The following is a 14,406-nucleotide window of genomic DNA, read 5'->3' on the forward strand; positions in this document are numbered from 1 at the left end:
GAAGTCAACTGTGTGGTTCTGATAACTACCGTGAGAATTTATTTATTTTTATAGAATCTCTAGACTGTGTTGTCCAGAAGGTAAGGTGGAATTTCAGGTATTTTATATCTTGATAAGATACTTGTGTGCAATTACCACATAAAAACATCTCAAGCTAGTTTGACTGAATGATAATCCACTTGTGGTGATTTGTTTGAACTCTGATAAACTAGCAACTTCGCATTTTTATGCATCAAGTATGAGCATCTCTTCTATGCTAGAGGAAAGCAAGTTTCCATGGGGGGGGTGCTGGTCTTGAGGAAAAGAGCTAAGCTGGTTTTGATTAACTCAGCTTTGAAAGGAAATGCTTCACAAGATCCATTGCAGTACTGCGGAAGTCACCTACCTTTGATTCCACACGTTTGCCTGCAATAGTTTGGGCCCTGCTTAGTACCTCATGGCCCACCTAGCTCGCTTATGTGTCTTCTGTAGTAGGGCAGGCAACGTTGCTTCCACAGTGTGAAACTGTAATGTAAGAAAGAACAAGCTTCTCTTTGGAGCAGAAAACACCTTTTCTTCCAAAACATAAAAGTCAGCTTCAGGCATCTTGGGAGTGACAGAAGATAATGTGGAAAGAGAAAGACAAAACCTATGCCTGTGTGAAATTCAGTGAAACTAGAAGTAAAAAAACCAAACTGGGGTTTCGCTATGACACTACACTCTATTTAAAACAGTAGTTATTACTAGGTGTACAATAATTTAACAACAAAACAATTTAACAAAAAAACCTGAAACATGTTGTTCTTGTTGACATTTTAGTCAAGTTTCAAGCTTTTCTTTTTACTGTCATTCCAATATTGCTGTCTAGAGTATAAATGAAGGTGACACTATTCTACAGTCCCATGAGTAATACAGAAAAAAGTGGTTAAGCCTTAGGCATGTTCTTGCCAAACTCAGAGTAGAAGTAGGAGGATGGAAGGATCCTTTTACGAGCAAGACCGTACCCGTCTTTGTAAAAGCCCTGAAACAGGGCGAGAGGTGCCTTGACAGCTGAGGGCTGGGCAGGACGTGTCCCTTGCAAGCTGCAGGAAGACACTGAAGCTTAGTCATTGGACTGTGAAACTAAGAAGAATCGTGAGGTTACTGACCAATGCCGGGGTTTTGGTGGTGCATGTATATGTTGTCTTGAATGTAGATAACCATTTTGCAAATGTCATACAGATTCTTTTTGTAAGCTAACACAAAAATTAAGCTAGCGAAAGCTTCAGCATATGGCTTGCAAGAAAATTATCTCTAGAGAAAAATTCAATCCTTGTTTACATGCTAGTACACAACAGTTCTTAAAATCTCTCTTCTCAGCACTTACCCTTTACATAGGTAGTTGGACAATTCAACTTTTGAGATATTCTGCTGCTGTTTATTTCAGGGCTTCACAATATTTAAAAATAAAAGGTACAATGGGTACAACACTATTTAGTGCCTAAAAAAGTGGAAAAAAAGGTGTTGGTACTTTCAATGGATAATACATCTCTAGTATAGTATTTCATCATCTACAAAATGACTGCACCGTGGTTTTACAAGATCATACATAAACTACTAAAGATTAATTTGGCATGTTATAGTATAGTAATGCAAGTTAGCTACGCAAGTTAAGTTTAACCTGGAACTAGTAAAAGGAAAAATATTTTATTATCTCTTAATCTATTTCTGATGTAATTAACCTTCTTGAAATTTTTCCCTCACCTTAATTTTTTCTCCTTTTTCTTTTCTCAGATAAACTGAATATTGTCACAGACTGTTGATACGGGCTTTATCTTGAAAGAGAGGCATTTTCATTAGGATTAGCAAATCCTGTAATGTTCCATTTTCCCTGTATTGACTTACACTGACTTTTCTTTTTTTCCCTTGACTTTTATTTCTTTTGCTTGCTTGCTTGCTTCTTGTTTTTTTTAATTTCTTTGCTCCTTGGTGCCAGACAGCTTCTCAGCCCCCTCGCCGAGCACTTGTGGGCTGGCAGCGCTCTGCCTCAGCCAGGGCTGCCGCACGGGTGCCGGCCTGTTTGCAGCTGGCTTTTATAGTTATTTTTTTAGATATAGCCCTGAGGTGGAGGCGACGGCGATGCTGTAGGTGCGCGGAGGAGCCCCCGGGGAGCCGGGACCCCCGTCACGCCCAGCCCGCCGCGGGAGGCCGGCCCCGGCCCCAGCCCCGTTCGGCGCGGGCAGGGGGCGAAGGCGGCGCGGCTCGTTGTGGGGAAGGGGGCACCGGGTGCGGCGCCGCCCGCCCCTCAGGGCTCGCCTCACGGGCGCGCTCCGGGCCGTACCGGGCGGGCGCTCCCCGGGCCGGGCCCGCGGGGCAGCCGCCGCCAGGAGGCGGCCTGAGGGGCGGCACAGCAGGGCGCGGGAGGCGGCGGGGCGCCCCGCTCCGGTTCCTCATTCTCCGCCCGGCGCCCAGCCTCTCCCGCAGAGCTCCGCGCCGCGCCCGGCACCCGGCGGCGATGATGGACCGCGACCGCAACAAGACGCTGCTGCTGGAGCTGCAGAGGGCTGCGGGCACCGGCAACGGCCGCTGCGCCGACTGCGGGGAGCCAGGTGAGGGGGCTCCGCCCGGCGCCTTTCTGACTGGAAAGTGGGGCTGAGCGAGGGGCCCGCCGGGCCCCGCGGGCTGTGCCACCCTCCGGGCGTCCCTCCGTGGCCGGGCAGCCTCCCGGCGTGCGGCGCGCCTGGCTCGGTCCGGGCGCCCGGGGCCCGCCGCCACCGTGCCCTGCAGGCGGCGGGAGCAGGTGCTGAGGCGGCAGCGCCCCGCGCGGGGGGGCGGCCGGGCGGGCCCTGGGGGGCGGCGGGCGCGGGGCGGGCGGGACGCGGCTCTCCTCGGCCGGGCCGGGCCGGGAGCGGCGGCTGGGAGCCCCGGGGGGACGGCGTGGGGCAGGAAGTGGCCTCAGAGCACCGGCAGCTTCCCCAGAGCTATTTGTAGACGGTGCATGGGGCCGGAGGAGGAGGGTGCGTGAGGCGGGTTTCCAGCTGGGAGGGAATGCCTCTGCGCTGGGGCTGGCGGAGAACGGCACCGAGGCGCCTGCTGGAAGCCTGCACCGCGCCGGCACCCGGCGCCCCTTCCAGGTGGGAGTCCCCCTCGCCCACGGCAGCGGGCCATCGGTAGGCTGCAGCCGCTGGGAGAAGATAAGCAGCTTCTGCTTGATGTGATAAGGGAGAAGCGGAGGGTGGCCGGGTGGAAGTGGCGGGCCAAGGAAATGGCCTTGCCAGAGCGCTCGGAACACCTCTGCGCGCTGCCCGGCCAAGGTGGCCTCGGGATGCAGCGGCAGGTGAGAGCGGGCGCTTCCACGGGCCGCGGACACAAGCCCTCGCTCTAGGTGCTCGTACTCTGTTGCACTCTCAGTAGTGTTCACTGTCCACAACATTCTTCCATTGTTAATTCAGCAACAGCAGCTTTCCACCCTGAACTAATAATTAGCTGAGCTTTTACATCACCACTCAGCTGCCTGCACTATCCCATTAATTTTTAAACAAATAGGCAGTGAAAGAGCCTACAAGTGCAGGGGCTGCATTCTTTACTGGAGAAAGCAGGTGCCGTTCCTCTGAACGGAGTGAAGTGACAATTGTAAACAACGGGGTAGGGTTGGATATATTGTGTATGAAGCCTGGGCTGTGCTTTTTTGCCCTTGCCAGTGGCTGTGCCTTTTGCCATATATTAGTTCATTCTTGTGTTTGTGTCTAGATCCAGAGTGGGCTTCTTACAAACTTGGAATATTCATTTGTTTGAATTGCTCTGGAATCCATCGCAATCTTCCTCAAATCAGCAGGGTCAAATCCCTTCGGCTTGACTTCTGGGAGAATGATCTTACTGAGGTACAGAAGACAAAAACAGTAATTCACTTTTCTCAATATTTCATCATAACCTCCTCTGCCTCATAACTCCTGCGTTGTCCACCATGGACAGAGGAACAAAGCCACACTGAGCCAACTCCAGGGTAACTTCAGGGGTTTTTTTTATGACCTACTCATTCAAATTACACTGACCGTGTTTCTAACAGCCTACAGTGTATTTTTTTTTTTAAGCCCACAGTTAACTCTTCACTGTGGTCTAGAAGCCCACAGATACTTCCAGATAGTATGCTCTGTTTGGAAATCAACATGCCCTTCTTAAATATTGGTTCAGACTCTCAACTTTCAATTGAATTGTGTTAATAATATAACCACAGTTAATGTCTAAGAGGAAACGAAGGTATAGGGACATCATAAATAACTTTTCTCCTCATTTTCTTTTGTTCTTTTAGTCAACAACTGCAATCTCATGTTCCTTCCATCTGGTTGAGAACTGTAAATGCAAAAAAGGCTCAGCCACCTACCAAGTGCAGACTATAATGCCAAAGAAAATTTACAGATGTATGTAGATATGCACTGAGAGTTATGGTGAGACTGAGCAAAAAGTGCAGTGCTCCTTTTGATATGAGTTTCATTTTACGTTCATGACATGGTATTGGTTTTGTACTCACACACCTAACTGTAACTTCGTTTGTATTTCAGTTTATGAAGAAGCATGGGAATCTCTGTGCCAAAGCTAAATATGAGGCAAAAGTCCCTCCCTACTATTACATCCCCCGGTCCTGTGATTGCTTGTAAGTTGACGGTGTATTCACTGCTGCAGACCTTTACAGCTATTGAACTACTGCTTCCCTCCACAGGTCTCTTTGGTTGGTTGGTGAAAATAGAGTAGAGGCAGATCAGCTTTATCCATGTTTTCCTCTTTCAGGGTTTTAAGAGAGCAATGGATTAGAGCTAAATATGAGCGTGAGGAATTTGTTGCCACCCGAGTCTGCCAAGATCCTTGTTCTGCAGGTAAAAGTTAGGATTGTCAGGGAAAAAGTGTTAGCCTTAAGGCCAACAGCACCGTGTTCTCTTTGCAGCTTTGAAGATCTTTAAGGTTGGCTTGTCATATTTGAATTGTTGGTTGTGCAGGCCTTGCTTTGAGTCTAACTTTGAGAAACTCCTAAGAAAAGGCACTTAGAGAAGTGCAAGGGTGTATTCAGATCTTACGGTTCTCTAGTTCTCCACTGATTTTTTTCATATGAGATGAAAATTCTCAGATGGAGAAGAGACTTGAAACTCAGTGCCACACCACCATTTAGATAAACTGTCCTGCTATTGTGCTGCCCTTCTGTGACACTTATCTTGGTCTGATCTGCAGGTAGCCGTGAAGGGTTCCTCTGGAAGCGTGGGCGGGAAAGTAGACAGTTCCAGAAGAGGCGATTTCTCCTATCAGCAAGGGAAGGGGTGTTGAAGTACTACACCAAAGAAGTAAGTTCCTCAGCCAGAGTTGGCCCTAGGTGGCTGGTCAACTTCTGTCCTCAGACCCTGCTCTTCACTGGCAAAACAGAGCATAAATAGAATAGCTTTGTCTCTAGTTCTGCAGCCAGGACAGCCTGTGTTTGGAGGAGCTCAGACGTTTCCCCATTAACATATGTGGTATCTTAGGCAATTGCTTTTTTGGATTTAGCCCTTTTCCTCATCCCTTATCTTAACACTGCAGCCTCCTTTTGCTTAGTGAACAAAGGAAATGGATACTGGCAGTTGAATAGCAAGATGAAGAAGAGATCTGTTAGCTCTTATATTACCAAAATATTCTCTTATCAACTGCTGCAGCATCATCCTCAACATGTCTCCCTTCTGTGGGAGACTGTAGCTAGTTGTTCTCTAACTATGAGGCTGGAGACAGAGCGTCCCTTGCAATTGAGACACATCCTCCTCAAATAGCAACCTAGCATTTGTCAAGGAAAGGGAATCAGTCTTTGTAAGAGATTTTATGTAGCATGTAGTTAAGGCTTTATATTTCAGGTGTATCCGATATTCAGGTATTTTAGGATGTCTTCTTTCTCTTCGGTAGGGATCTAGTTCTCATATAGCTAATCTGTCCTCCATTACCTTCCCTGAGAGCACTTTAATACAGTTATGCTTTTCATTTCACAGTCCAGAGGTCCAAAAGCCATTATCAGCATTGAGAATCTGAATGCAATGTTCCAGACAGAGAAAATCCAACATGCTCACGGTCTGCAGATCACATACAGCAGAGATGGGCAGACAAGGAACCTTTTTGTCTATCATGAAAGTGGAAAGGTGAATACCACAGAGACTGGAATAAGCAAGCTGCTTAGATGTTGGAGCTATAGCTTTTGGAAGACATACCCTATTTCTGCAGGATCTGGTTTTATTTGAAGTCACTGTGACTTGCAGAATATAGAAAGTCTCAGAATTTGACACTAATAACTATAACATCTTGCTCCTGTTCCTTTGGGGCATATATGCAACTTCACACCCTGAATAGTCTTAAGGCTTCAGTGGGGCATGTATGTAAATCTCTGTAAGGTAACTGTCTCATGGTTTTATATAAATCTGTGGTTTTGAAACCTTCTTGACACACATAGACAATATTGTTCTGCACTATTTCCAAGCAAACAATGATAATTTTAGGAAGTATGTCTACAGGTTTTGTTAAATTTCTGTTTCTTCCCTTGCCATAGTCCTCATGTTTTTCCGAGTACAAAGGTTTTTAAACAATCCATAACTGAAACAACTGAAAAAGCCTGTGTACATAGACTTAGGTGACTGTCCATGCTGAGAGTGTCTGGGACCTCCCTGGAGGGGCACTTTTAAATTATTTTGGAGGCTTAATGTTTTTCAGGTATCTGGGGCAAGTCACTGACTCTTGCTGCTGCTTGGTGAGAAAGTACGTCTTTGCAAAGAGGTTACAAGAAAGGAGAAGGGCATTTTGGAGAGGCAGCACTCTTACTCCTTGTTATTCTTGTCTTTATGTTTGTATTTGCTGTTTTCCCTAGGAGATTGTTGACTGGTTCAATGCCATTCGGGCAGCACGTTACCATTACCTCAGGACAACCTTCCCAACTGTCCCTGAGACTGAGGTGAGAACTGAACAGGACTTGAAGCAGTCTGTGCAAACATAGCATGGGAAAACATTTTCTCACCTCTTCTGCCGAAGTCAGATGCTCAAACAGCAGCGTATAGATCTTGAGAACAGACAGAAGAGGTAGAAGGAAAGGCTGCACTGGATAACATGCAGAAATGTAGTCAGCTTTTAAGGCCAAAAAGTCCCCATGTGGTCCTTATAGAGTATAATCTTTTAAAAGCCTTACGTTCCTTCTTATTTCAGACTTCCCTTTACTGAGGAGCCAAGAAAACCCAGACCCCAAAAGCCAAAACTGATGGTGATTAGCTTTGACAGAAACAGAACAGAAAAGCAAGCTTGAATGAGACATTTTTTTGTGTTTGTGTTCTAGCTCATACCCAGAATCACAAGAAATTATGTCAAAGAAGGATATATGGAGAAAACGGGACCAAAAGTAAGTGCATACTTGGCAGTATACAAACAGGATTATTCCAGATGGAAATAATTTGATAATTCTTTGATGTTTACTGGTAAAGACTTGTTGAGTGAGTATATGCTTCCTGGGTTGATACAAGACATGATATTCAAGCCTCTTACGTTCTTGGCGATCACATCTTATTTTGTGTGGAAAATAAGACTGGGAAGAGGAACCCTTCTTGAAGAGTAAGCAAGATGGATTAGCAGGCAGTAGACATGCAAAGTCCTGTTACGCAACACTAAATGGATTGCTATATCTGCTAAGTGCAGCTCTAGAACTGCAGCTCCTGCTAGAACAGACCATCACATGCTGACTCCCCTACTTCTCTGTTCCTCTTAAAGTTAGTAGCACACAAATCACATCTGCTTATGGCAGCAAAATGTGATTGAGAAAATTCTCCATGGAAGCCTATGGTTTGTTTTTTGTGGGAAAGTATTTGAGCCACTACTCCTTGGAAAAGGAGAGAGATATTTCAGGCACTGCTGAAGAAGGAAATAAAGATCTGTGGCCTTGTTTGAACATTGCCACTTCTTGCCTTGCTCTCCTCTGAGTGAACCATGAGCCAAAGTCCCATTATAAAGTTCAGTGGTGTAATGCTGATATTAAATAAACTGGGGTTTTGGCCCAGCTCAGTACTAGTGTCCCAATACATCTTCCTGCAGGTACTTGCATGGAAAGTACTCACAGCTACAAGCATGAAAGATTGTGCGTTTTTCTCCCAAAGCTTCAATTCCGCTCAGACTGAAGTGAGCCCTAGAAGAGGACCATTCAGTTCAGCACAGAGCCATGACTAGCTCGGGGAATGGTCAGATAAGTGTAGTTGATGGAATTAACACTTTTAAAGAAAGCTACCATTGTGCATCCCTCAATGCTAGGGACACACCCCTCCAAACCAAAACACTGGAATTGATTGCACGCTTTCCTCATTATCGCCAGTGGCCCAGGGATCATTCTCTGCAGTGCTTTCCGTTAATCCATTTGCTGCAACTTCCTTAATCCTGATAATTTGATCACTGGTAGAACCAAACTTCCCTGCCTTACCCAAAGGGTTGCCATTGAATGCAAATCTCTCGTGTGAACGCAGGGAGAAGGGAGCTGAGGGCTGCACACAGCAGTGACTCACCAGTTACAGGGACGAATGAAACTGACCTCAAGCTCTGAGTCACATAGGCAGTCCAGGGATCTGCCTTGAACAGGCCGAACTCCCCTTTGGGACCTGATCTTTAAAGAACTTCTGCCATCTCCTTGCAGCAGAAGGAGGCCTTTAAGGTGCGCTGGTTCTGCCTGGATTCTCAAGAAAGGAACCTGATGTACTTTAAAAATCCACTGGTAAGAGGAGTGCTCTTCGCTATTCCACAAGCCCCTTTGTGAAGTTGGGTGGGGAGGAAGGGTCCGTTCTCACCCAGCTTTTCTGGTGGCTGCACAAGACTGAAGGAGGCTCAGTCTCAAGAGCTCACCTGCCTTGTTGATGGATCTCTCTGAAACTGAGCTGGTTGGGAGCTCTGGCCCTCACAGTGGCTGTGAGGGAGATCAAAGTCTTTTAAAAGTAGCTGCTGCTACTGCCTGTGGCATTTATGCCCACTCTCCCAACTCTGTTGCCATTGTGCCTGTAACCTTAGGCAAGATGAGCAATATACCAATAACAGAGGCTTGACAGCCCCAATGTCCTGCTTCCTAGCACCACTCTAGCCACAAGTATATCCTTCCGTGCTCCTTCGGAACACCCACCAACCAGCTCTGTAAGGTGGGTCCCTGCCTCTCCCTTCTGAGAATGCCTGTAAGTGTGAAAAAAAAAAAAAACCAAACAAAAAACACCTCTGGTGTGTTTGCTGCTGCCTGTCACCAAATAAGTGTCCCCTTCATGCATCCACAGTTCCTGTTCCACGTCAAAGGATAGGACCAGTGTCTGCTGGAGCTGTGCTGTCCACTGGCTAATTTCTGTCTTCTGCTTCCTTCTTTCTAGGATGCGTTTGCACAGGGCCAGGTTTTTATTGGAAGGATGGATGAGGGATATGAAGTACGAGCTGGCTTGCCCCAGGGAGTCCGGGTGAAGAAGAGGAAACCAGCGATCACTGTGGTCACACCAATGAGAGAGTTTGTTTTTATATGTGAGAATGAAAGGGAGCAGAGGGAGTGGATAGACACCTTAAATGGAGTCATTGCCCAGCCTTTGACGGGTTAAGACTAGCACTGGTGCACTTTTTGGGCTCTGTGGCCTCTTTCTGGTGGCAAGGATGGTGCTCAAGGCCCTGCAGTGACTAGTACAAAGGGCTTCTTCTTTTGCCAGCCACAGGCACAGGAAGCATGGCAACAGAGAAATGAGTAAGAGGGAGTGCAGATACTCAGAAATTATCTGTGCCCCTGCAGAACCTTGCTTGAAGTGGCTTCTCTCTTCCTGCGTCTCTGCTTTTGAGCAGAGGAGGCCTTCCTAGCCTGACATAGGGATGAATTACCCAACGTTGTCATGTGGAAAAAACCCCAAAGTCAATGGAGAAAGTCTGACCCCAGAAGGGCTGGCATGCATTTCCTTGAGGCCTCCTGCAGGTGCTGTTATATCAGCTCCTCTTTTTCTTGCCTTGGTCTGATGTCAGACAGACTCCTGTACACCCTGAAGATGTACCTGACAATCCAGCCAGTGGCATATCCTGCCAGTGGAGTCAGCTGTTACACGAGTACATAGGGACAGTGACAAAGAGGCAAAGATACCATCTCCTATCAGGAAGATGCAGGGTGTCCTGTTGGATAGATCTAAGATACCAATTCATGTTGGAGTCACTGGATGTCCTTCTCAGGGAGGAGCAGAGTCAGGCAGCTACATTTCACCTGGCTGCAGCTCCTCTTCAGACAGGGACATGGTTGTTTTTGACAGAATGTTTAATGTCTTTTACAGTGTTACATTTCTAGCACAGTAAAAAAATAAAAAGTCAAGCCTGAATTTTGGAGGATACTGTAACAGAATCACTCTAATGACAAATACTCCTAGCTCCTTGCTTTCAACAGTCTCTGCTGTTTTGACTTCTTTATGAGTAGCAAATCCAACATGTGAAGACCAAATTTTTGCAAAGCAACCCCACAGAGTGCTCCAGCAAACACATCATGAGTATGGGATGAACATACACTGATCTGTCTCACTTCCAAAAAAACAGCTGAAGCTTAATTAGCTGGAGAGGGTCCAGTGGAGGGTACAAAGATGATGAGGGGCCTTGAGCATCTCCCTTACAAGGAAAGGCTGAGAGAGCTGGGCCTGCTTAGCCTGGAGAAGAGAAGACAAAGAAGGGATCTTGCCAATATGTACAAATATCTTAAGGGTGAGTGTCAAGAGGATGGGGCCAGGCTCTTTTCAGTGGTGGTCAGCAACAGGACAAGGGGCAATGGGCACAAACTGCAACATGGGAAGTTCTGTGTGAATCTGAGAAAGAACTTCTTTACCTTGAGCGTGGCAGAGCCCTGGCACAGGCTGCCCAGAGAGGCTGTGGAGTCTCCTTCTCTGGAGATACTTGAAAGCCACCTGGGCATGATTCTGTGCAGCCTGCTCTAGGTGACCTGCTTTAGGAGGGGGCTGGACTAGATGATCTCCAGAGGTCCCTTCCAACCCCGACCATTCTGTGATTAGTCTGAGCATGAAAAGGCAGAAACTAGTTTTAAAAGTTATCTTCAGTGACTTGCTTGAAGACACTCGGTGAATGAAGACCAGAGCTGGGCATGGAGGGTGAGTGCCTCCTGATCAGGTACCACCTATACCCATTGTAGGAACTGAAGATTTCCGTTGGCTGATACAGTGCTCTGAGTATTTTCTTGCCTCAAGACCAAGTCTCAGGTTTTGTTCTACCAAGCAGCCAGTCATTCAGATACTTAATTCTTCTTTTCAGATAGCCTTAGTTTGCAAATCAAGAGGAAGGCTTGCAGACTAAGTTTCTGGTAAGGTTTCCAACCTTTTGCTGACAATTACCAGCCAGTCTGAGATACCCGGAATAGTCCTCTTCTGCAGAAATGGGGAAGTGCCAGTACTTGCAGGGATTAGTAAGATTAACTCTTTTTTTTTTTTTAATTTTTTTATTTCCCCCTCCACAATAGTGCAGAAGTGTTTGAGTTGGATCATCATTCTGTCTGTCTCAGCCAAGTCATCACCATCCAACCTGGAGCAATCTGCAGCAGTTTTGCTTGCTGATAGGTTCTCATGAACTTCCTTGGGTTCCGCTCTCTCTCCCCATGCAACCTGATTCATTCTAGCTCACATGCTGGTTCAGCAAATCCTAACAACCTAATCCTGCAGCCCTTGAAATCAATAGCAAAGGACCTTCTGACATTTATGAGGAACAATGCCAGTCTTCATTTGGTTTGACAGGTGTTATTTTGAGATGAATCAAGGAACCCAGGTTGACCTCAGAAGCGTTCAGTTCATCCACTACCCCAAACTTCACCCAGCCAGGGCTGCGCAAGCTGCACCATGCTGTGTCGCTTGCTCTCCCAGATGGGTCAGCAAACCAGCCGTGTCAGCAACTACGACATGACTTGTTACAAAATCGGGAAATTCCCTGTGAAAATGAAACCGTGCAGATAACAGCAACGTTTTTTGAGAGTCAATAAAAGCCATGACCAGGTCATGGCGAGCTCTGCATCACAGTTCATTCTTACAGTCTGCCCAAATCCCTGGAGCAGCTCCCCGGCAGAGGAAGAACTGGGCTGGTACTGGGCTCTCTGGCTGGACTGGGGAGCTCCCCAGGAGCGCCGGGGTGCAGACTGGGCAGGGGGCCCCGTCCTGGTACAGCACAGCAGGCTCTAATGATGGGCCGCAGCGCTCCGAGCTCAGGGACCTTAACCCCGCAGCAGGTAAAGGAAGCAGAATTGGAAACATGGGATGACCCGAAACCCTCTGAGCTCTGCTGGACGGTGACTTGGGGAAGGGACTGCCAGAGCAGCCCGGGGCTTCCCCCTCCGCCGCCCCCTGGCACAGCCTGGGTCCCCTCCCCGGGCCAGCCCTGGCTGCAATTCCAAAGGCTTCGCCAGGGTCACAGACATGGGGCTGTGGCTAGGATTGTGGGAACTTTATCTTTCTTTTCACTTCCCACACCCCGGATACTTTGCATTTCCCATGCTAATATTAGCACTGCCATAACAGTATTGCGTGTGCTGAGCTGATGGGTTTAGCTAAAGCCGTGTTTGGGGTCCATGGGTGGTGGCTGACACATTGCAGACTGCGTAGCTGAATTAGAACTAATAGCTGTATGTATTCAGCTGATGTGTGATAGTAATAATTAACTGTTCTTTGTGCTGGGTGTTGTTTATTGCACCAGCGTAGCACTGGAGACTCCTGAAAGGACACGTATCATTATTATATAGTGCTACAGCTCCACCCAGCTGAATGGCACAAAATGGGACTTGTTCATTATCTAGATCTCTGCTTAAAATAACTCCCAAACTTGGAGGAGATGAGAAAAGTCTTTTGACCTTCATTGTTTTAGCACATACATATCTAAAAAGCCTTCTTCAGTCTCAATAGTCGAGCAAAGAGCTGAAGCTCACAGTTACATTTGAACATGTAATGGATGAATGTTGCATGTAGACTTCATTATGACTATTCCCACTCAGAATTGTGTCTTCCAGACCCCTCCTCAACCAGTTTAGTGCTTAACTAATGTCAATGATGTAGGGATTTTTATTATTCTGCTTAACCTAGTCATGCTTTCTTTGGGGGTTGTATAGATGACTGGTCCAATGTGTCACTTTAAAGGAGGAAGAGATACGGGACATCTCCAAGCAACTAGAAATGACTGCAGAGACCATTCACCTCTTGAGGAAAGATCTCGGTAAAACAAAGCTACACATTGTACCTTCATTACCTGCAGTTAGCTTCTGTTCCCACTGCCACCTGGGGACATGATTGATTCCAGTGTAGCCTTCCAGCCCAGAGCAGCAATCTGCCTTTTTGTCCCTTCTTTTGCTGTCACAGCTCTTTTTTTCATGAGAATGAACTATGGCACCAGCTGTACTAACTCCTATCTTGGCTGGCACAAAGGCCACTGGAGTTGTGCATTGCTGCCTTTTTCTGCCTACCCCAGGAGTAGCCTGAATGTTTCTGGTACTCTTAGATGCAAAACGCAAATCATAAAGGGAATATTGATCTAAGTTGTAAGGCAAACACTGCTGGCCATAAAATAGTCAAGATCCTTAACATGCCCAAAATCTCATGGCAGGTAATGCAGGATAGTGTCAAATTTATTTTACTCCTTTGAATAAAGGTAGCTGTTTCTGGTCTGCAGGGGTCTGTCAAAGAGCACGTTAGATGGGGCAGTAGATTCTCATATTCTACGCATCTTTTCTCACAACACAATGGACTCCATGTTTTCTGCCTTTCAGGAATATACATCTCAGATCAAAAGCCAGATTACTAAAGATTTCTGTTGCGTGAAGGAATATGTTGAAAGACAGGAGAGAAACACTGATGTTCATTGAACAAGAGCAAAAAGCAGCTCAACAGAAAACTGAAAAGCCTGTTTACCGGCTCTGTGTCGAAGGGAACAAGCTCACAGACATCAAAGCCCAAACAGTAAGTGATGAAATGAAGTAGCAGAGTATGAGTAGAAACTCTTAAGCTACATGTCTTGCATAGCTGAATATGTACAGAGCTCTTTCAGGTTCCCACTGCACTATTGTCACTAGTGACAGTGATACCAGTCCACAGACTTTACTGTTACCAGGGGAAGTTTGGAGTGAGAAATTCAGAAGGGAAAAGCACTAAAAAAGGCATAGGCTGGGAATGCAATTCAGAACTAGATTTGTTCCAAAGAAGCTGTTGAGCTGGAGTGAAGTGGGGACTACGTTGCTTAAATCCAGTCCTGAGTCAAATCTAAGGTTATGATAAGATGCTTTATTATCTTTCTGTATTCCAGAAAGTATGTATGTGTGTATGTGTATACACACATGTATGCAAGTTAAAGAACTCACAAAGTTATTAAGTACTTTCTAACAACTTTCTTGGGGAAAATATGTCAAGAGCTCTAAAAAGAGGCAGTTAAAGCACTTTGAATTCTGCAGAG

General features: G+C 46.5%; 2 protein-coding genes across 11 annotated transcripts in view; both read left to right on the forward strand.

The window, feature by feature from the left end:
• The first annotated feature begins 1,773 nt into the window (after positions 1 to 1,773).
• ADAP2 (ArfGAP with dual PH domains 2) lies at positions 1,774 to 10,304 on the forward strand. Of its 2 annotated transcripts, none has more exons than XM_055794417.1 (10): positions 1,774 to 2,567; positions 3,709 to 3,839; positions 4,518 to 4,609; positions 4,744 to 4,829; positions 5,179 to 5,288; positions 5,958 to 6,104; positions 6,824 to 6,907; positions 7,283 to 7,345; positions 8,621 to 8,698; positions 9,333 to 10,304. In XM_055794417.1, exons 1-10 carry the CDS (start codon positions 2,474 to 2,476, stop codon positions 9,549 to 9,551), a joined length of 1,104 nt encoding a protein of 367 aa, XP_055650392.1. In that variant the 5' UTR covers positions 1,774 to 2,473; the 3' UTR covers positions 9,552 to 10,304. The 2 variants fall into 2 exon arrangements, with proteins under 2 accessions (XP_055650392.1, XP_055650393.1); XM_055794418.1 differs by lacking the exon at positions 1,774 to 2,567 and adding an exon at positions 2,996 to 3,092.
• Positions 10,305 to 12,046: 1,742 nt separating this feature from the next.
• Positions 12,047 to 14,406, forward strand: part of RHOT1 (ras homolog family member T1) — a 33,405-nt gene continuing 31,045 nt past the window's right edge. For 7 of the 9 annotated variants that reach the window (XM_055794406.1, XM_055794413.1, XM_055794414.1 and 4 more), the window contains exons 1-2: positions 12,360 to 13,176; positions 13,727 to 13,916. The gene's annotated coding sequence lies outside the window, so the exon portion shown is untranslated. Of the gene's footprint in view, positions 12,200 to 12,359; positions 13,177 to 13,726; positions 13,917 to 14,406 lie in introns of those variants that run through there. The other 2 variants (XM_055794407.1, XM_055794409.1) reach the window with 2 other exon arrangements.

The sequence above is a fragment of the Falco peregrinus genome, chromosome 2, assembly GCF_023634155.1.
Source record: "Falco peregrinus isolate bFalPer1 chromosome 2, bFalPer1.pri, whole genome shotgun sequence".
Lineage (NCBI taxonomy): Eukaryota > Metazoa > Chordata > Aves > Falconiformes > Falconidae > Falco > Falco peregrinus.

Excerpts from the sequence above, each read along its gene's own strand:
- ADAP2 (XM_055794417.1), top strand. The coding sequence starts at position 2,474 with ATGATGGACCGCGACCGCAACAAGACGCTGCTGCTGGAGCTGCAGAGG. Across the intron at positions 2,568-3,708 it reads CGCCGACTGCGGGGAGCCAG|ATCCAGAGTGGGCTTCTTAC; the intron begins GTGAGGGGGCTC and ends GTTTGTGTCTAG. Across the intron at positions 3,840-4,517 it reads GGGAGAATGATCTTACTGAG|TTTATGAAGAAGCATGGGAA; the intron begins GTACAGAAGACA and ends TTTGTATTTCAG.